Source organism: Electrona antarctica (genome assembly GCF_951216825.1).
Source record: "Electrona antarctica genome assembly, chromosome: 1".
Taxonomy (NCBI): Eukaryota; Metazoa; Chordata; class Actinopteri; order Myctophiformes; family Myctophidae; genus Electrona; species Electrona antarctica.
Window position 1 is genome coordinate 52,992,090 of NC_136806.1, and position 23,273 is coordinate 53,015,362.

A 23,273-nucleotide genomic window follows, 5' to 3' on the forward strand; every position below is an offset into this window, starting at 1 on the left:
CTAAGCTACGACTAAATATACTGACAATTTCGTCAACAAATAAAAACTAGACTAAAATGTTAGGAAGGGACTATATAGTGGACAAGAGATCCAGTATAAGTCAGTTCACAATATTGGTTGCATGCTGAAAATAGCAGATCTACAAGCTCATTACGACGGCATGAAGGCCCGCCAAAACACATTTTAGTTGACTAAATCATATCTTGTGATATTTAGTCGACTAAAACTAGACTAACACTAAATCATTCCAGGTGACTATATGAAAACTATTCAAAAGACTATACGACTAAAACTAAAATCAAATTCTGCTGCCAAAAACAGCACTGCAGGGACCACCAGTGGTCCTAGAAGGGATCCCATGTGGTCCCCAGCAAAAAGGACGGAGTGCTGCTGGTAGCTGGTTGCATTCTCTCTCAAGAGTTCAAGTATCGTTAAACATCTGCATTAGTTCATTTACAAGAAGTCTACACGATTAACTGAGAATACAGAAGAACTATTACTATTTTGATCAAACGTTTGGGGTCTGAGAGGATGCAGAATAAAATAATGGTCCTTGAAGTTAGAATAGGCTTCTGGTTTGTGTGCGTGCGTGCGTGCGTGCGTGCGTGCGTGCGTGCGTGCGTGCGTGCGTGCGTGCGCTCATGCGCCCCCTGTTAAGAGAGGTATAGGACAGGAAGGGAGGAATCAAAGGTGGGCTGCAACCCAAGGCGGCGGGGGTCAGCCCACAAAGGTCACAGGTTTAAAAACCCTGCCCTGAGGAAACACGTTCAAAGGTCAGAGGTCAGGCGTGTTTGCTTATAAAGACGGCAAAGTTCAAATGTGTGTGTTTTGGAAGACAAGTGGTCCAAGACGACGGTGTCCCATGGTGGCTCTCTCTCCAGCTGAGTGTAATGTTGCGGGTTTGTCACTATTCTTAATACAGGCAATGCGGTGAGTCTTGCAGAATCAATGGCAAAGATCCTGTGAGGTTGGTCAGTCGACAGTCGAGCTTGTAGATCTGCTATTTTTGAAAAATCATGAAAATGTGGCGCAGATTTGTAATATATATTATTTCAGAGCGAACGTTTTGAACTCAAATCTTTGCTTCTGGGGGGGTCCCTGCTGGAACTACATACAGTATTCTCAGATGGGGGTCGGCGGCCAAATACATATAATTGTGGGGCTCCTTGACATAAAATAGTTTGAAAACCACAGACATAGAAACATATGGTTTTTCAGAAAACTGTCGAAGGTCTAAATGGGTTTTTGAAGCCTGAGCAGGTGTCATACGGTAGCTCTATCCTTACCTTAGTGGAAGGCTTGACTGCTGAGGTTCCTGGTTTTCCTGGAGAGCCATTTTGTTTCCCTGCAGCAGCGCCTTTGGTCTTCTTACGCGGAGACTCTGGACTCTGAGGAAGGAAGCGAACATTGACGCAGGTGGTTCATTCAGCTGATGCTCTTCCTCAGGGACTCACACAGTGAATGTGCAGATAGAGCCTTCTTGCCAGTGTTGATTTCGTCGACTAAAACTGAGACGAAAAATGTCCGTCGACTACCTTTTGTCACGGACTAAAACTAAATGGAAACCAAATGAAAACTAAACTATGATGACTAAAACTGTGACTAAATATATTGACAATTTCATCAACAAATGAAAAACAGACTAAAATGTTAGGAAGGGACTAGTGGACAAGAGATCCAGTTTTATGCTAAGTTGCATGCTGAAAATAGCAGATCTACAAGCTCACAACGCGTCGCGTTGTGAGCTTGTAGATCTGCTATTTTCAGCATGCAACCAAAGTGTAAAATCTGCCATTACAACGACATCAAGGACTGTCAAAACACATTTTAGTCGACTAAATCAACTGTAGATTTAGTCGATTAAAATCGTATGACATTTAGTCGACTAAAACTGGACTAACACTAGAACATTTCAGGTGACTAAAATGTGACTCAGTACACTACAAAATCCTGAGTGTAGCCCAGCGGGTTCTCCAGCTATATACACGACTCAAAGTGGGGCCGCGGGGCAGGTTGGGGTTTAGGTTGACTCAAAGTGGGGCCGCGGGGCAGGTTGGGGTTTAGGTTGACTCAAAGTGGGGCCGCGGGGCAGGTTGGGGTTTAGGTTGACTCAAAGTGGGGCCGCGGGGCAGGTTGGGGTTTAGGTTGACTCAAAGTGGGGCCGCGGGGCAGGTTGGGGTTTAGGTTGACTCAAAGTGGGGCCGCGGGGCAGGTTGGGGTTTAGGTTGACTCAAAGTGGGGCCGCGGGGCAGGTTGGGGTTTAGGTTGACTCAAAGTGGGGCCGCGGGGCAGGTTGGGGTTTAGGTTGACTCAAAGTGGGGCCGCGGGGCAGGTTGGGGTTTAGGTTGACTCAAAGTGGGGCCGCGGGGCAGGTTGGGGTTTAGGTTGACTCAAAGTGGGGTCGCGGGGCAGGTTGGGGTTTAGGTTGACTCAAAGTGGGGCCGCGGGGCAGGTTGGGGTTTAGGTTGACTCAAAGTGGGGCCGCGGGGCAGGTTGGGGTTTAGGTTGACTCAAAGTGGGGTCGCGGGGCAGGTTGGGGTTTAGGTTGACTCAAAGTGGGGCCGCGGGGCAGGTTGGGGTTTAGGTTGACTCAAAGTGGGGCCGCGGGGCAGGTTGGGGTTTAGGTTGACTCAAAGTGGGGCCGCGGGGCAGGTTGGGGTTTAGGTTGACTCAAAGTGGGGCCGCGGGGCAGGTTGGGGTTTAGGTTCTCCAGCTATATACACGACTCAAAGTGGGGTCGCGGGGCAGGTTGGGGTTTAGGTTCTCCAGCTATATACACGACTCAAAGTGGGGTCGCGGGGCAGGTTGGGGTTTAGGTTCTCCAGCTATATACACGACTCAAAGTGGGGTCGCGGGGCAGGTTGGGGTTTAGGTTGCAGAGTTTAGGGTCGCGACCAAATGTGAAGAGGAAGACAAAGTCGGCCACTTGACTCCTTGATTGGGGCAGGTTGGGGTTTAGGTTGCAGAGTTTAGGGTCGCGACCAAATGTGAAGAGGAAGACAAAGTCGGCCACTTGACTCCTTGATTGGGGCAGGTTGGGGTTTAGGTTGCAGAGTTTAGGGTCGCGACCAAATGTGAAGAGGAAGACAAAGTCGGCCACTTGACTCCTTGATTGGGGCAGGTTGGGGTTTAGGTTGCAGAGTTATAGGGTCACGACCAAATGTGAAGAGGAAGACAAAGTCGGCCACTTGACTCCTTGATTGGGGCAGGTTGGGGTTTAGGTTGCAGAGTTTAGGGTCGCGACCAAATGTGAAGAGGAAGACAAAGTCGGCCACTTGACTCCTTGATTCATCCGTCAGCACGCACGCACACACGCAACCACGCACGCACGCAACCACGCACGCACGCAACCACGCACGCACGCACACACGCACACACGCAACCACACACACGCAACCATGCACGCACGCACGCCATGTTCCATATCAGTGGTGCTCAAACTGTTTCAGGTCAAGGACCAGGACCATTTATTTGGCCGCCAACCCCCATCTCAAAATATTTACCGGTAGTTTCAGGGACCCGCAGAAGCAAAGATTTGAGTTAAAGCTAAAATATATATATAGGCCTATATATTCAAAGATTTGCGACAATTTTCACAATAAACAATAATAATAACAGATCTACAAGTTAATACAAGCTCATATTGTGGCACAAAGTGGTACGCTATGAGCTTGTCGATCTGCTATTTTCGAATATCTCAACCCATTCTGGGCGGGAACCCCTTTTGGTGTTTTAACTATAGCATTATGTTATACTTTTAGCTATTGAAAAATAGCAGATCTACAAGCTCATAGCGCGCCACCGAGTGGCGCGCTACGAGCTTGTAGGTCTGCTATTTTTGAAAAATCGTAAAAAAGGGGCACAAATCTTTGAATATATATTCTTTCAGAGCGAACGTTTTTTTATTTCGACGTCAGGCCTAAATGGGGTTAAGTATAATTAAAAGAATAGCTAAAAATCTAAAAATGACACGGATGCTTTCTCGGGTTTCAACGGGCTAAAACGTCAGAATGGTGCCCTCTTGTGGGAAACACAACAGTCTTCTCATTAGAGGCTTTGTTTACGCCATCGGTGTCTCATTTATGGGTCCCCGCGGGGGGGGGAAGGCAGGTGTTACAACAACCAGTAGGTGGATAGAGATATTAAATACAGCTTGAAACGAGGAATAGCATCATTATGTATATATTAAAGCGGTATTAAGTCATACACTCAGTGGCCACTTTATTAGGCACACCTGCTCGTTAACACACACACGGTCTGCCCTTCCAAGCAGCCAATCGTGTGGCTGCGGCGTGATATATATATAGTCGTTGTCAGGCAGAAACCTTGTATCTACCTCCATATTTTAACTTTTAACTTTTTTTTTCTTTTTATCATCATCATCATCATCATCATCATCATACTATAATAGGCCTATCTCACAGCCCGTTTTTCACGCCCACTTCCGGTAAATAGTGGTGACTTTAACATGAGCATTTACACGTTTTTTTCTCTGGAGAATCTAAGTACATTTTCTAATGTAAAAATGTGACAGACCAATATTATTATGAAGCAAACAATATGGTAAATCAGCTCGAACAGATAGAACAAACCTTACCTTGAGAAAACAAAAGTTGTAGAGTTCTTAAATTACCTCTGTTTACATGAAGCGTCTATGGAGTGACGTCACGCTATCACCACTAACCCCGAAAGGGGGCGTATTAAGGGGGGCGGGGAAATTCTGTGAGATAGGCTTATTCTGACAATGTCTGAATGTCTGTCTGTCTGTGTGTCTGAAACACTGCCATAGCTCCTCACTGCCTGCACCAATCACTCCCACTTTTCACACAGGCATTGACCACAATAATATGGAGGTCTTAACGAAGCCCTTTTTCCAATTTAACAAATTATAAATTAATAATGAATTTATTAGTGAATTAAAAATGTGAAAACACACCCAGGGTGGAGTACCCCCCCGCGGGTACTGCACAATTATTTCACAACTGGTAAGGGCTAGTATATATAAATTAGTGCTACTACTTTTTTTTCAACCTTTTTGTAAGAATGTTGCCTGGACAGTTAGCTCAACCGTCTGGGCACCTAGGCTGCTGAAACCCCCCCACCCCCGAGGTGGGGTTGGCAAAAGGGCCTTTCTGTGTGGAGTTTGCATGTTCTCCCCCTGTCCCCCTATAGGGTAGGTACCCTCACAAAAACATGCAGTAATCCTGGTCTCTAAACTGCCTCCCCCTGGCCAGCCGGGGCGCCTGATGGAGGGGAAAGGAACTGGTTGGAATAACGTGTTCCTTCCACGCGCTACGTCCAACCAGGGAAACTCCCCCCTGTCAGGTGTAAAGGAGCAACTTGGACACGCAGGCATGAAGGAAGCATGAGTTCAAGTCCGTTGCTCTCCCCATGTCCCCCATATATGGGGACTAGGTTGGCGGAGGATGTGTAGAGCCCAGGATCACATTAGATAATTGACACAGGGGTGAAAAATGGGTTACAAAATCGTGGGGCTAAAAAAAATAAATAAAAAAAAAAATAGCAGATTTATAAGCTCATAGTGCGGCACAGAGTGCCGTACGTGATATATATATATATATACCTTGGCTGGTAATCCAGTCTGGCAGTGTACCACGGGTTCGACTCCCGATCCCGACGGCCTTTACTGCATGTCACCCCCCCCCCCCCCCCCCCCCCATCTGTCTCCTCATTTCCTGCCAGCCTACTGTCTGTCCCTCCATAAAAAAATAAAAACATGATCTCCAATTCTGGCTTCATTACATAAATTACAAATCCAAAGACTTCTTTTCCAATCTGTCTACGACGTCGACACACACTCCGTCTCGCTGCTTTCCCCCGTCGGGCCCTACATCCATCCATCCATCCATCCATCCATCCATCCATCCATCCATCCATCCATCCATCCATCCATCCATCCACCGCCTTCCATTACCTAAGTATTGCTCGAGGAAATGACATGTGTAATTGCCTTGTAGCGGGTTGTGTCAACACGGGCAATTACAGCTCCTCGTTCATTCCAACGTGAATACCAGGGATTGCGAGGGAAATGTTCGGGAGCTCAGAAAATGCATGTACTTGCCGAAGCCATTACCAGGTAATTACACAGGTTGACTGAGGGAAACGGGAACCTGACGGCCGGGAAAGACCCGTATTAGCCCATTGAGACCTGGAACGCATCCATGTCACGTTAGCGTTTAACCACATTAACCATTAACCCATTTTGGGGCGGGAACCCCTTTTGGTGTTTTAAACATTGTTATAATTTAGCTATTGAAAAATAGCAGATCTACAAGCTCATAGCGCGCCACCGAGTGGCGCGCTATGAACTTGTAGGTCTGCTATTTTTGAAAAATTGTTAAAATGTGCCTCAAATCTTTCCGGAAATTGTCATGATTTAGAAAACTTTTTTTTTTTAATTTCGACGTCAGGCCTGAATGGGTTAGCTGGTGGAACAACAAGGGATGTTTGTTCGGAAACTATAACCCGTTTAGACCTGACACTAGATTCTACAAATGTCTTCTAAATCCTGACAGTTTTCTAAAAAAAAAAAAACACAATCTCAAATGATGTTGTTCCAGGGACCCCACTGCCAGAAGCAAAGATTTGAGTTAAAAACGTTCGCTCTGAACATTCATACTTAGACTACAAAAGGATAAGTTCTATAAAATGTGGGAAAAGTGGGATCTCTTCTCTCAGCCTAGTGATAATGCAATAGGATTTCAATGAATGTATCTTGTAATATGAAAAATACAGCTTTGTCTTGTTTTTGTTTTTGTCTTCCTCTTTTTGTTCTTTTTTTTCCTGTCTTGTCTTTTGGTTTTTGTTTTTTTTGTCTGTTTTTACTTCAATAAAAATTAAGTGAAAAAAAAAAAAACGTTCGCTCTGAAAGAATATATATTCAAAGATTTGCGCCACATTTGCACGATTTTTAAAAAATAACAGAACTACAAGCTGTGAGCTTGTAGATCTGCTATTTTTCAAAAGCTAAAGTATAACATAATGCTTAGAACACCAAAAGGGGTTCCCGACCAGAATGGGATAAGTGAATGATCAGCACTGACAAATGGAGGATACTATGTATATCCGTGTTGCTGTCTGTCATTTCTATGCAGCAGAAAGAGAGGTGCTTGCTTGGACATCATCATTTGTTTTGGTTCCAATCTGCTTGTTTCTGTTTGGATCCCTCTTACAGCAGCTGTGCCAAATGTGGATTACAGGGTTTCTCAAAGTGGGTCAAACCCTAGTGTGCCGTGATGCAAGTCCAGGGGTGCCACAGGATACTTTATTTGGCACTTAGACCCTCTAAACTTTGTTAAAACGCATCCGAGTTCCACTGTGCTTGATTTCTCAGCCTTACAGTACAGTACTGACGCGTTGTGAGCTTGTAGATCTGATTTGGTGAATGTTCCCACCAGATTAGCCCATTCTGAACGGGAACCCCTTTTGGTGTTTTAAGCATTATGTTATACTTTATCTATTGAAAAATAGCAGATCTACAAGCTCATAGCGCGGCACCGAGTGCCGCGCTACGAGCTTGTAGATCTGCAATTTTTTTTAAATCTTGAAAATGTGGCGCAAATCTTTGAATATATATTCTTTCAGAGCGCACGTTTTTAACTCAAGTCTTTGCTTCTGGGGGGGTCCCTGGAACAACATATCTTTAGATGGGGGTCCGTGGCCAAATACATATAATTCTGGGGGTCCTTGACATGAAAAAGGTTGAGCACCACTGATATAGAAACAGAGGTTTTTCAGAAAACTGTCAGGATTTAGAAGACATTTCGTAGAATCGAGCTCAGGTCCAAATGGGTTAAAGGACCACTTCACCACTTTTCAACTTCTCTTCCTATAATTGGTCCTAACTAATGTTCATGATAAAATACCACCATTTGTATTTACAGGGGTGTTTACAGGGGTGACCTGAGCCATGTTTGAGAACCACTGTACTGGAGGTTCCAACTCTGCGGCCCCGAACACTACATGAGTCTGGGCTGCTACACAGCCTTCGAGGCATTGTGAGCTTGTAGATCTGTTCTTTTCACAATATTCATCTATAGAACCAAGTCAAACTCAATTGAATGCCTCAACTCCAAGGGTTGAGTCTTAAAGGGATAGTTCAGATTTTTTTAACTTAAGCTGTATGAAATACTTGCCATTAATATAGTGGTTGCAACTGTATTAATTGATTGCCCGAGTCCCGTGGTGGGAGTTCTGCTCTGGTTTTGGTCAATATTAACTCACTCAGTGCCACAGGACGCCTTTGGACGCCTGCCCCTTATGTCCTAAAGTGCCATGGGCGCCTTTGGATGCCTTTTTGAAAAGAAAAAAAAAAGCTTGTAGATCTGTTATTTTTCACTAGATAAGGTGTAACATAATGCTTAAAACACCAAAAGGGGTTCCCGCCCAAAATGGGTTATAATACAAGTGATAATAATAAATACAAAAAGTGATTGGGATAGATAGAGGGGGTGGGGGGGGGTAGACGGCCTCAGATGGGGGGGAGGGGGAGGAGGAGGAGGAGGGAAGGGTGTGAGGAAGAATTGACTGTATAAATCAACAGGTGACAGAAATGCTCAGCTGTCGTCCTGCCCTGCGGCAAAAAAAAAAAAAGAATGGCTGCCTGCTCACATCGCAGGTATGTGCATCTGCCCCACTTTGATCTTTTTTCGCCCTGGCACAGTTTTACACTTGGGACGATGCCTTACAAAAAAAAGAAGAAAAAAAATCACAAACAGACACACACACACACACACACACACACACACACACACACACACACACACACACACACACACACACACACACACACACACACACACACACACACACACACACACACACACACACACACACACACACACACACACACACACACACACAGAGAGAGAGAGAGACACGTGTATGCATGCAAGTGATTGCGCTAGCACGCAAAACAATGTTCAAAGACAAAGGCCAGGTGCAAAGAGGAGAAATGGCACGAGAGAGACGATCAAAAGAGCAATGATATGAACAGCCGGGATGACAGAGGGACAAAGTTATGCGTGTGTGTGTGTGTGTGTGTGTGTGTGTGTGTGTGTGTGTGTGTGTGTGTGTGTGTGTGTGTGTGTGTGTGTGTGTGTGTGTGTGTGTGTGTGTGTGTGTGTGTTACACAGAAATGAGAGGATTATTTTATGCACACACAACTAGTGCGCTCGTTTGTGAGTGTGTGTGCAATGTGTCTGTGCGACCATTGTGCGTGTATCTATCTACCATCTAGCATTGTGGGCAAAATCGCAAATGCATGTACGCCTGGTCTTCCTGCGTGCGTGAGTGCGTGCGTGCGTGCGGGCGTGCGTGCGTGCGGGCGGGCGGTGACCGTCTGCTATAGCATAAACCTAGTTTATGTCATTGGTGCTGCTGGTGGGGACTGTGAGAATCCCAGGAGTAGATTACAGAGGAGAAATCCGATCATTACTCCTTGCACCAGACCCTGTGGTTTGCTCTCTGAAAACAGGTGGGTTGCAAAGAGAGAGCGAGAGAGAGAGAGAGAGGGAACAAGATCTAAAAAGTTCCGTGTTCCGTCTCTCAGACGAGCGCCGGACGGACAGACGGACGGCGGGTCAACGAGGGCAGAAGGGGGCGAGGAGAGGAAGCTACAGCTGCACGGGGCTTGATTGCCAGTAATGGAGAGACTTCCAAGACGGCGTTGATTTCGTCGACGAAAACCCACGACGAAAAATGTTCGTCGACTACCTTTTTTTCGACTGACGAAAACTAAATGAAAACTAAATGAAAACCAAGCTATGATGACTAAAGACTGAGACTAAATATGTTAACAATTTCGTCAAAAAATTAAAAAATAATTGACTAAAATGTTACTAGGGAGGGGACTTGAAGTGGAGAAGAGATCCAGTAGAACTAAAAGACAAGTCATTTTATGCTTGGTTGCGCTTGGGTGTTGCACTCTGAAAATAGCAGCTTGTGAGCTTGTAGATCTGCTATTTACAGCATGCAACCAACCATGTATGAATCAGGCATTACGACACCATCAAGGCCAATTAAGTACATTTTAGTCGACAAAATCAACTGTAGATTTAGTCTACTAAAATCTTATCATGTTTACTAGACTAAAACTAAACCTTTACAGGTGACTAAAAATAAAAAAAGACTGACTACATTTGCTGTCATAAGACTGCTTCAAGAAGACTATTATCTTCCCCTGCAAACGAGGACGAGCACTGACACCTGGTGGACACAGAACAGGACTGGAGGGAAAAAAAGTAAAAAAATAAATAAAAAAAATAAACTACCCACTTTTTCTATCCCCAAGCCCTAATCCAGTGTTGTTGAAGTACTCAAAAATCAGCCAAACAAACACTCCAAAACCGATTTTTCTAATACTTTGAAAGTCGACCAATTAAAAGATTTAGCCGGTGACTTAATTTCCCATTCTCGCTAGAATATAAATAAAGAACTGAAATGCACAGAATTATTATGTCAGAAAATAAATCAACAAATAACAACAAATAACTAAGACATCAAAACAAGGGACTAAAGTCCCTTGTTCTGATGTCTTAAGTTAACACATTGAAAACCAGGAAAACATCCGTGTCACTTTAGATTTTAACCACTTTGGATATCCAAAAATAGCACGGCACCTTAAGCAAATCTTTGAGTTATACATTTTTTAAAGCGAACATTTTTAACTCAAATCTTTGCTTCCGGGGAGTCCATGGAACAAAATACTTTGAGATGGGATGGGGGTCCACGGCCAAATACATTTAATTTTGGGGCAGTTCTTACATGAAATAGTATGAGGACCACTGCTTTAGCACCAAGGTTTTTCAGACAACTGATTTAGGAGGGGCACGCAAACTGTGCAAACTTGCAAAGTGCAAACTTTGTGTTACCGCCGTGCACCGACTCCTCTGCGATATCCAACATGTGATTAACATTTATAAAAGTAATGAGTGGCAAGAGTCAGTGAGTTGACTTTTTTGTATTATTATTAAGGGACCAAGAAGTCACGAAGTGACTTTGGTCACTTATTGTTTTTGTGTTTATTAAGGGACAAAGAAGTCACGAAATGACTTTGGTCACTTATTGTTTTTATGTTTTCTTCTTCTCCTTCTTCTTCTTCTTCCACCAAAAATAAATGTATCTGCTCCTAGGATCTTTGATGAAAATGCACGAAAACTTCTACACGTGAACTTTGGACCTATACGGACAAATAATCGTAGCACATTTTTGTTAAGTGAAAAAATTTAGTTTTTATGAGCCAATGAAAATTGCTGGTTTGTGAAAATTCTTCTTCTGCCTCTAATACACACATGCAGCGTCATATTCTTATGTCACTTTACAGTATAGTAGAGGGTCATGCCAAATAGCACTGAAAGCGTACAAAGAGAAGTTTGTGCGTGAAAACACACTGTAGTAATGGATAAAGACATGCCCAAAATGAGGACACACTTCTTGTTCCCAAATCACTGAATGGTTTTACTGATGACAATGTAGTCACTGATTGTCTCTGTGTAGTCAGTAGAGCTCCCGCCTTCGGTCCACAAGGTTGTGAGTTCAAATCCCGGTACCGACAACTCAGCTCGTCAGTCTTATTTGTGCATGTTGTTCTTATTGCGCATTGTCTTCTTTCTTGGTCCCGCCTTATCGCTGCTTGCAGCTATATTTATTATTATTTCTTACATGTCTTTAAAGTGAACAAACGTTTCGGACTATCCAGACACTGACGAAGGCCCGGATAGCCGAAACGTTTTCTCATTTTAGAGACAAATTGTACAATAAAATACTTTTATGTTTGGGTGGTGGCTTTGGGACAATTGTTTTACAGGAGGCTTGTAGGTTTTGGGTGGGATTTATCTGGGACATGATGAGCATCGACTGTTGGGCCTAACTTAATAAAAACTTGGAAAACTGGGATGGGGAGGTGCCTATACTGGATAACCCTCAAGTGGTGGAAAGTAAGCAAGTACATTTATTTAAGTTACTTAAAGCATGACTTCATTTTCTTATTTTTTTTACATCTACAAGCTACAAGCGCGCCACCGAGTGGCACGCTATGTAGGTCTTGCTTGTAGGTCTGCTATTTTTGAAAAAACGTGAAAATGTAGTGCACAAATCGTTGAATATTTTCGACGTCAGGCCTAAATGGGTTAAGGTGTCTTGATTGATTGACATCAAAATTGATTGAACAAACATCAGTAGCATTACACGGTTATTTTTTTTTTTTAAAAGAGAGAGAGAGAGAGAGAGAGAGAGAGAGAGGGAAAAAAACACCCTACCAATTCCTTCTATTTCCCGTTCCAAGTGCGTGTGTCTCCTACAGTATGCAACGCCAGCAACGCTATTCCAAAGCCCCCTTTTGTACATATATTTTCAGCAATGGGATAATATATTTTTGTTGGTGGGTAGATCTTGTTGAGCTGGTCAGATTGAATGGAGCTCTCAAGTCAAAGATGTGTGGTCACCTCCTGATATACAGAAAGCAGCGGTAGGACCACTGCATGCAACTCTGGCCAGGTTTTATTCAGCATGACGAGTTTCTTGCATTTACGGGACGAACAAACGCAACCGTGCATAAACATAAAAGGAACAAATGCTTACCTTTTTGGGCGGCGCTTTTGCTGATTTCTTCCGCTTTGTTGCATCCCCTTCATCACTTTCATCATCGTCGTCGTCGTCATCATCGTCACTGGACGGTTAAATCAGGAAGGGAAGCAATGAGGATAACAGGAAGCCAAACAAAATGCCATTTAGCAAGGCAGTTGGTACATCTCACATTACACGCATGCACACACGCACGCAAACACAGAAAACAATTAAAAAAGACATTGGTCTGGGTCATGGCTCAGTGGCTCCAGGCACCTTGGCTGGTAATCCAGTGTGCCGCGGGTTCGACTCCCGATCCCTACGGCCTTTACTGCATGTCACCCCCCAATCTCTCTCCCCCATTTCCTGTTATCCTACTGTCTGTCCCTCCATAAAAATATAAAATAAAGGCGAAAGCCACATAAAAACATATAAATAAAAAAAAGACATACTCATCATCGTCTTCATCGCTGTCATCTTCATCATCATCCTTTAGCATCTTTAGCTTTTTCTGCAGAGTAAGAACAATCTGAATCAGGCCTGAATTATATAGGGCATAGGGCAAGTGCAACGATTAAGAACATGGACATGGACAATTTGGATCCATTGGAAGTCAGGTTCTTTTTACTACATTTCCTGAAAAGTAACCGTTTTGGACATAGATGGTTTCCTTCCAAACGGCGACAATGCGGTGATTGTGTTAGAGAGAGTGTGAGTGTTTGTTTCCTTACGTGTATTGTGAGCACATGGTCCTGTTCAGTGTGAAATAGCTACTGCCAAAGGTTAAGTGTAGAGAACAACACTGAGGAGATGTGCTTCTACACACATGGATCCAGAGCCGGCGAAAACACGCAGCTGCATCCTCAAATCAACACGAGTAACGAGCGGCAGGTGCTGTCCGTTCCCGAAGCACGAAAACGCCCACGCCTTAAATGTTAACCCTGAAGCTAAGTTCAGCAACAATAAAAAAATATAATATATACAATGAATTACCATTATGTGCAGACAAGAAAAATAATAATGATTAACCCATTCATGGGCGGGAACCCCTTTTGGTGTTTTAACTAAGCATTATGTTATACTTTAGCTATTGAAAATTAGCAGATCTACAAGCTCATAGCGCGCCACCGAGTGGCGCGCTACGAGTTTGTAGGTCTGCTATTTTTGAAAAATCTTGAAAATGTGGTACAAATCTTTGAATATATATTCTTTCAGAAGACTTTTGAGGCCTAAATGGGTTAAAAAAAATAGTGATTATAAAACCATCTAATAAAATAAAATAAATACTGTTCAGTTCATGCACGAACCTAAAACCCCAGTAGAGCTGCAACTACCCATTATTCTCTTAACGATTATTCTATAGATTACTTTTCTTTTTAATTGAATAATGGATATGGTTGCTGTCGGGCAGAAACCTCTTACTGTATCTCTCCATATTCTAACAGTTTTGGTCATCTGAAACCTGACTAACGACTGCTCATGAGACATAAGCGACCGCGTCATGACTGGCTGCCCCTAGCCTCGGTACCCAGGCGTTCATTTTCGTCGGCGCAAAAAATAAAAGCCTGGAGGAACGCATTGGCCGCTCTGGTCTAGAAGTGGGAGGAGTCAGTTCAGTCAACCCTTCCGGGTGGGCGTCGCTCCAAATGATGTGACGAAATACTTCAATCAATCAATCAATCAATCAATCAATGGCTTACCTATGATCCTAGATTACCATTTCTATGCATTTGCATTTCATGTTTTCCTTGCGTACTGCAAGTCGCTCTGGATTAAGCGTCTGCTAATGTCTAAATTGTAAGTAAATCAAACTCTAAAATGGTAACTACCGGCAGAGGCTTCTTCCCCTTCATCAGCAGACTGGCAGGTCTCTTCACGGGTGAGCTATTATTCTCCTCCTCGTCATCATCCGAATCTTTCACACCTGCAAAGGAAACAAAAAGGTCGGCATGAATATGCATGAGAATCACTGATTCATATCATGGCCGGATAGTTATTTACACAACGCAACATCATACTAAAAGTGCATCATTTGCTTTGATGAATTATGAATAAGTGTGGCTTTTATTTCAACCGTCTGTTGAGTATAGTCATCCATTGCTTGTTATGATCAAACCAAATGCAAGGTAGCACTATAGCAGTAGGGCTGGGCAATTAACCACAGATATATTGAAACAGACATAGATCTTAGTAGATCAGTATTCTATATACATTTGTATTTAGCCCATTCAAACCGGGAAGGCGTCTGTGTCATTTTAAATGTTTGCGTATAGTAGATGTACAAGCTCACAGTCTGCTATTTTTGAACATTTTTGGAAAATTCTTGAAAGTGCGAGAACTACTGATTTAGAAAGCATTAGAATCGGCCTGAGCTCTTACTGGGTTAAATTATAGTTTATTAAACCCATTCTGGGCGGGAACCCGTTTTGGTGTTTTAAGCATTATATTATACTTTAGCTATTGAAAAATCGCGAAAATGTGGCGCAAATCTTTGAATATAGGCCTATATTATTTCAGAGCGAACGTTTTTAACTCAAGTCTTTGCTTCTGGGAGGGTCCCTCCCTGGAACAACATATTTTCAGATGGGGGTTGGAGGCCAAATACATGATAATTTTTGGGGTCCTTGACATGAAATATTGAGAACGACTGATATAGAAACATGAGATTTTTCCGAAAATTGTCATGATTTAGAAGACTTTTTTATTTCGACGTCAGGTCTAAATGGGTTAATTGTAATCGAGGCACAGGTTTTAAAATAATCGTGGGTTTTTAAGTCATGTCACCCAGCCCTAACTAGTTAGTAAAACTAGTGTCAGTATACTGGGATTAACCCATTTTGGGCGGGAACCCATTTGGGTGTTTTAAAGCATTATGTTATACTTTAGCTATTGAAAAATAGCAGATCTACAAGCTCATAGTGCGGCACCGAGTGCCGCGCTATGAACTTGTAGGTCCGCTATTTTTTAAACATCGTGAAAATGTGCCTCATATCTTTGAATATATATATTATTACAGAGTGAACATTTTAACTCTCTTTGATCTTTGCTTCTGGGGAACAACATATTTTCAGATGGGGGGGGGGGGGGGGGGGGGGCGGGGGCACATTACGTGTATAATTTTTGGGGTCCTTCTCCTTGACATGAAATATTGAGCACAACTGATACAGAAACATAAGGTTTTTCAGAAAACTGTCAGGATTTTGAAGACATTTGTTTTTAATTTCGACGTCAGGCCTAAATGGATGAACTGTGGTTCTATTGGTGGCTGACTGGCTGTATAGCATTACTACTCACTGACAAAATGCTGTCCACTGACATAGATGGGTCCAGAGCCGGATTGGAGACGGAAGGTTACGGGAGGAGTGATTTCAAATCCACCTAAACCCAACTGGATACAAAACAACAACACAAGGTCATCATACATTCTTTGCTGAGCATTGAGCAAGTACAGCAAGTTCTCAACTTTAACACTTGGAAAAAGCATCACCTGCACGGCCACGGAATGTATTGACAGAAACAGTGTTGATTTCGTCTACTAAAACTAAGACGAAAAATGTCCGTCGACTACCTTTTTTCACTGACGAAAACTAAATAGAAACTAAATTAAAACTAAGCTACGATGACTTCAACTAAGACTATACTGTCGATTTTGTCAACAAATAAAAACTAGACTAAAATGTTAGGAAGGGACTAGTGGGCAAGAGATCCAGTAAAGTCATTTTACACTTGGTTGCAAGCTGAAAATAGCCGATCTACAAGCTCACAACACGCGCTGCGACACGTTGTGAGCTTGTAGATCAGCTATTTTCAGCAAGTGTAAAAACAGTCATTACAAGGGCATCAAGGCCCGCCAAAATAAATTTTGTTCGACTAAATCAACTGTTAGATTTAGTCGACTAAACTCTTACGACATTTAGTCGACTAAAACTAAACTAACACTATTCACATTCCAGGTGACTAAAATGTGACTAAACTAAATGGAAAACTATTCAAGAGACTATGACTAAAACTAAAATCTAAATTTGCTGCCAAAAACAACACTGGACAGAAAGTAGCTCATGATAATGCAAGCTTTCCGTACAGCTAGTTATTGGTGAGTTACAATCAATCAGATGGGACTTTTTCCATTTGGATGTATGGGCTGTCAAGGGTTGGTATTGCAACTCTAGATGCCTAGATATACAGCATGTAGCAGAGTGGCTCACAGCCTCTGCCTGATGGCCTCAAAAGTCTAATATCCCCCCCCCCCCCCCCCCGTCCATAGGGATATCCCTTTGGTCTAGTGGTCAATATGTTGGACTTTCGCGCGGGAGACCCGAGTTCGAATCCCGGGGTTACATTGGTGCCGTGACCCGGATCGGGTTTCCCCTGTGGAAGGAGGACAAAAGGGGGGTGAGTGTAGCAGAGTGGCTCAGAGCCTCTGCCTGATGGCCTCAAAAGTATAATATCCCCCCCCCCCCCCCCAGTATAATATCTCCCCCAGTGGTTAAGATGTTGGACTTTCGCACGGGAGACCCGAGTTCGAATCCCGGGCGTTACATATAAAAAAATAGAATCCAAGAGTTCTTGCGGCTACAGTAGACTGAGGAGTGATGAACAGTACTCACGGAGGGCAGGACGGAGGGTTTCAGGGCTACAGAAGACTGAGGGGTGATGAACAGTACTCACAGATGGCAGGACGGAGGGTCTCAGGGCTACAGAAGACTGAGGAGGGATGAACAGTACTCACAGAGGGCAGGACGGAGGGTCTCAGGGCTACAGAAGACTGAGGAGTGATGAACAGTACTCACAGAGGGCAGGACTGAGGGTCTCAGGGCTACAGAAGACTGAGGAGTGATGAACAGTACTCACAGATGGCAGGACGGAGGGTCTCAGGGCTACAGAAGACTGAGGAGTGATGAACAGTACTCACAGATGGCTGGACTGAGGGTCTCAGGGCAGCTAGAGGGACTTTGGTCGTCTTTCCGTCGAACGCTAGGCCTTCGATCTCCACCACATGGAGCTCATCCTCGGCTTCAGCGCCCACACACACCTTGAACACAGACACGGGGGCGTCAATTGGGTATGGCAAGGTATCAGGGGCTCCAGGGGGGGGGGATACATTTACTAAAATATATATATATTCATGAATCTATGTCTCATCTGCGTCGATTATTCTTGTTGTAAATGGTCGTGCCATATTAGCCCATCAGTAGAGGGAGCTGTTGGCACACAGTATTCCTATGGTCACAGCCTCACAGCTATGACAGGTTAAAAGGGTTCACTTCCTCTTTTGAGGCAGATAGAGGTTTGTAAATGCATCAAACTACACTCCCTCTGCCAACCTGGGGGGGGGGGGGGGGGGGCCGCGGACTGACCTCATGCTTCCTTCTATGCATGAGGAGTCCAAGCTGCTTCTTTTCACCTGACAGGGGGAAGTTTCCCCGGCCGGACGTAGCGCGTGGAAGGAACACGTTATTCCGACCAGTTCATTTCTCCTCCATCAGGCGCCCCAGCTGGCCAGGGGGAGGTAGTTTAGCATTTGTCTTTCTTATAATTTTGCTTCCTTGTTGTGTATGTCTGTGTGCCATTGAATGTGTAAATAGAGCGTCGCAGTCATGACCTTTCATGACGACGCCAGGCCCAGGAAATGTTTCCGAATTCATTTTTCCCATAGACATTTCAAAAAGTATTTATTTAAAGACGGTTACGCCGCGGACAAAGCCAACTGGAGTTGTGACAATAAACACAATATTTTGGACCAAACAAATAATTCGAGTTGGCTTTGTACGAGGCTTAAAACATCTTTAAATAAATACTTACGCCGTGGACAAAGCCAACTCGAGTCGTGACAAATCATGACAACAAACACAATTTTTGGGGCCGAAAAAATAATTAGAAAGAAGAAAGAAACGGCAGGTTACAACACTTTCTTTGTTGTTTTTCTTCTTTGTAATTATTTGTTTGGTCCAAAATATTGTTTGTGTTGTCATGAGTTGTCACGACTCGAGTTGGCTTTGTCCGCGGTGTATGTCTAAGGGAAAAATGCATTGGGATTCATTTCCTGGTCCCTGGTAGGAGGCGGGACTGCGACGCTCTATTATGCTCACTTTTAAGGCATAGGCATTAGTAGGCTTAGGCTACTGCTGGCTTATTCTCTTCCATTTGTATTTGTAGTATTTGAGTGAAACTGGTCTGGTCTGTAACTGGTCCGTTCAGGTGATACTGATGTGTTATGTTCGGTCAAATTGATTGCTTGTCAAGTCAGAAGTCAGGTACGCTATTTCTTTGTGCATGTTAAAGAAAAATTACAGTTGATTAGCACATTGTGTTGGCCAGAACTTAGCACATAAGCACAGCCACCATGGAGGCAGCTGCCTGCCCAAGTGAGCTCTTGCCTGCCCTGGCCTGGCTGATAGACTGACCGAAGGAGAAAAAGACTAACAAAAACAAAACGTAAGAGAGCATAACAAAAGCAACAGATCTTTTTTTTTAAATCAAGTATAGAGGGTTTAAGTGGTACTGAATTTGCAGCTCAACAAAAGCAAATTCATCCTAGTGTATGTATGACAGAGGACACGATAGATTTAAATCTCTACGGTACAATTATTGTGTGTATTTTCATCACGGTAAACAATAATAATGATATTATCGTCCCATCCCTACTGGCATACGAGGACAGTCTGCGTCAGGGGCTCAATGGGTTAATTCCCCTGCCTGAATAATCCTTTATTATAAGCTTCATCTCCTCACACTTGTTTGTTTCCACCATGTTATTCTCTATTGCCAGGGACGTGCGCACACAGACATCAAAGGGGGCTTCAGCCCCTGCCCTTCTACCCGTCTGTAAAACAACTGCCCTTTCCAGACCACGAATGCAGCATTTACTATGGTGAAAGAGATGCAAATGCCACTCCTTTCCTTTCCATGCCAGCATTCAGGAGAATTGCTTTTTTTCCAAAGTCTCCATACATCCATACATCTCCATCTAGCCAAAGAGTGCTGGGTTGCACCCCGAAAATAGCTGATCTACAAGCTCTCAACGCGCCGCAGCGCGACGCGTTGAGAGCTTGTAGATCTGCTATTTTTGTCCAAAAGTGCCCCCTCTTTATATGGGATTTCAGCCCCTGCCCCTCTAACAGGTCAAGAGAACTTAAAGGACCACTTCACCACTTTTCAACCTACGTACCTACCTTCATATAATTGGTCCTCCTCAGTCCTCACTAATGATCATGTCTGCCTGTTCTTAGCCCGTTTCATTATTGTCTTTACTATTTGCACTTTGAATATTTGTTCTGGAAAGCACTTTGGGTCAACTGCTGTTGTTTTTAAATGTGCTATATAAATAAAATTGACTTGACTTGACTTGATAAAATGCCACAATGTCTTTCCTACTCAGTCTGTGTCTCATCATCGATGGGGAATCCAAGCTAATAGAAACTGCAGGCTTTCTATTCCTAAAAAGCCATCGTTATCACGATAATACAAATCTAAATATGTTTTTTTTTATTGTAAAAAATAAAAAATCTGCCTAACGATGATGATGTCACTGGTGGACGGGTTTCTGAACTGCCCACAGCCCTCCTATGAGACACAGACTGAGTAGGAAAACATTGTGGAATTTTATCATGAACATTAGTGAGGACCTATTATATGAAGATAAGTTGAAAAGTGGTGAAGTGGTCTTAAGTTATTTGCTGTCGCTGAAATCTACAAGTATCCCCCGTTTGTTTGTTGGTACATTTCCACATTTTACCTGTAGGCTACTCTGTGTCTCTGCTCTCTGGACATGCTCTAGGAGGGCCTAGAGCATGTCGTTATCATGTACATCAGCCATTGATTTCACCACTTTCAAGACATGTTATAATTAGCATAAAATGGTGCTTAACTATGATTGCGGGTAATCATAGTTAAGCACACACACACTCGCTACACACACTCGAGTATCATTGGAACAAGCACACACCGTTTACCTATTGTCTGAAGCTTTTACATGGCGGGAGCGTCGCGGACTCGCGGTACAAAGGCACAAATTAAATCCAAAATTTGGATGGCAGAAGATCCACCAAGGACAGCTCTCCTGGAATCCGACTTATGGAGGTTTGAAAATCCTCCTTTCAACTGCTTTACACCGTGATTATATTTTCAATTGGGGTCCGTATATATACGGACCTGGGATATGACGTTCCCTAGCGTCGGGGTATATGTATATATACGGACATGGGAAAGAATTTAAAAGGAAAGTGTAGTCTTACTTACGGCTTTGAGTGACAGCTGGTGTTCTGTGTCATCATCTTCAACGTCAACTTTGAATTCCCTTCTGTCTGACTTGAGGGTACAACCTAGGCAAGGCAAGGCAAGGCATTTGTATTTGTAGAGCTCATTTCCACAACAAGGCAACAATGAATGTGCTTTGCTCAAAACATCAAGCAAAGGAAATGCAATAATACAATTATAAAATTACAAAATGTAGGATGCATAAAACAAGATGAATAAAAAGAAAATCAGAATAGATATAGTTAGTTACAGTGCAGATGAGAAAATAAAAGAGGAAAATCTATAAATAAAAAATAACTCAATCAGAGGCAGCAGAAACTTTAGTTGTGCTTTTTTGGTTTTCTGGGAGTTTGTTCCAGATATGTGGTGCATAATAACTAAATGCTGCTTATCCACAATCCGCAATTTGCAACACTATATATATTTGTATGTATTTAGAATGGGTTGAATCTAGAGTAAAAGTCCACCGTAGACATGTATATTAATTCTTTCTAACAACACAACACCAGAGGGAGCTCAACAAACCATGTGCAACCCAGATTTGGCACAAACAAGGGACTAAATTAATTTCGCTCCTATGCCACCAAAATGTGGAACGCCCTACCGACGGTCATTAAGACATGCGAATCCCTTGACTCCTTCAAAACCACCCTCAAAGGGCACCTACGGGCTGCAATTCGAAACTGGCCCCCGTTGAATCTGAATCCCCCACCCACCCCTTTTCCCCCTCACTGTATATGTTTTTCCCCCTTTTTACCTCATTTATGATGATTTCCTGTTCTTTGGCTATATAGAAGTGTATATTTGTACGTCTCTAAATGTTATGATGAATTGAAGAAGGTGGACCCTCTTGTAAACAAGTGTAGTGCTTTATTGGGTCGTCCGCTCACAGTTAACAGTTTTTGTTGAGTTGTTGAGTTGTGCTTGAAATGTACTGTAATTCTGCAAACTGTTAATAAATACTTCAATCAATCATGGAAGTCACTCAAGGCCCTGCATAGAGTAGCACCTGTTTGGACAACGGAAAGCATAATGCAGGAAGCAGCAGCAGATGCGAGTGCTTCCAAACTCCAACACGTAGAAAAGAGAATCACCTGCAGGGAATTTCTTGACAGAAAATAGCTCATATAATTATGTCTACGGTTGGATTTGTATTAAACAAACACGTTGCAGATTGAAAGAGGATGATTCAAGCTTGCCTTGTTACACAGCTGCAATGTTGGTGAGTTTAACGTTGTTTAATACAATCAGATCGGACTTTTTCTGTTTGGATGAATCATATGGGCTGTCAATGGTTGATGTTGTTGCAACTCTAGATTCATTTAAACCCATTATAAAAGATCTAGTGTTCGTTTATTTGTGGTAGTAGGGAGGGACAGAAAGCAGACCTTTCCCAGATAAGTCATGAGAGGTCTAGTAGGCCTAGAGATGGTTCATCATCGTAGGAGATCGGTAATGTATTTATTTTGGCCCCTACCATTTAAAGCTTTAGCCTAGTATAGACCAGCAGCAGTGTTTTTAAATCAATTCTGTGACACACAGGGAGCGTGTATACGACCACACAAATGTACCGTGTAGTTATTTAGTAGCAACAGTGTAGGCACTAGGCAAACGTAACCGGGTTTTAATCAAACCATTTCTGGCTACATTTATTTCAATGTGTACAACCCGTGTACAACCCGCAACAACAAAAGGGCTGAATTGGCGCCAGCAGCAGAGGTTTTAGCCTCATCATCATAATCTAATCGGTGTTGGAAACACAAAGCCTCAAAATGCTAAACAATGTATGAACAGCAAATTATAATAAATAGCCAAAGCCCTGCTTTGTGCAACACATGGTTTTAAAGCTACAATAAACGAGCTCTCTCACCAAACAAATACATTTGTGGTCTGGAATCTGGAATATCGTCCTCCATCTTTTTGTGTGGCTGTTGTGTTTACAGTTCCGTAAAGCACGTGTGAACGACGCGCCAGCGAGCCAATGGGAGTGGCGAAGACGCTCTGGAGTAAAATGTATTGGACCAATAGAATTCGAGCAGCACGGTAGGCGGGATTAGACCCGACTGGGTGTAAAAATAAATAAAAAATAAACAAAATAGAAATAAAGCCTTGAGCAGTTGCAAGGGATTGCCACTGGATGGCGCTGCTGCAAAGGATTTGCAGTCTCACTGTCCAGATGCAATCATAGAGTTATGGATCCAATATAGGAGAGCTATTGCCCTGAATATCGTCAGTTTCTATTAATTTTAAGTCTGAATGGCTGTTATAGCTGTAGGCGAGGCATTTATCTATTTTTACTTCTGATATGGTCGTTTTCATTGAGACACTTGCCAGGCATTGAGCTCCAATGTTTTATGTTTGGGAATGTAGTAGATATAACAACATTGTAGGCCTATAATATAAATTCGGTATACAACATCAATTATTGTTAT

General features: G+C 43.1%; 1 protein-coding gene across 1 annotated transcript in view; it reads right to left on the minus strand.

The window, feature by feature from the left end:
• Nucleotides 1–22,821, minus strand: part of npm1b (nucleophosmin 1b) — a 36,992-nt gene extending 14,171 nt beyond the window's left edge. The window contains exons 1-8 of the mRNA XM_079509037.1: nt 22,712–22,821; nt 20,824–20,906; nt 17,498–17,617; nt 15,880–15,973; nt 14,415–14,509; nt 13,038–13,096; nt 12,601–12,688; nt 1,287–1,388 (exon numbers count right to left, since the gene is read on the minus strand). Coding sequence (XP_079365163.1) covers nt 1,287–1,388; nt 12,601–12,688; nt 13,038–13,096; nt 14,415–14,509; nt 15,880–15,973; nt 17,498–17,617; nt 20,824–20,906; nt 22,712–22,757 — 687 coding nt within the window. The 5' untranslated portion in view covers nt 22,758–22,821. The remainder of the gene's footprint in view (nt 1–1,286; nt 1,389–12,600; nt 12,689–13,037; nt 13,097–14,414; nt 14,510–15,879; nt 15,974–17,497; nt 17,618–20,823; nt 20,907–22,711) is intronic.
• Nucleotides 22,822–23,273: the final 452 nt, after the last annotated feature.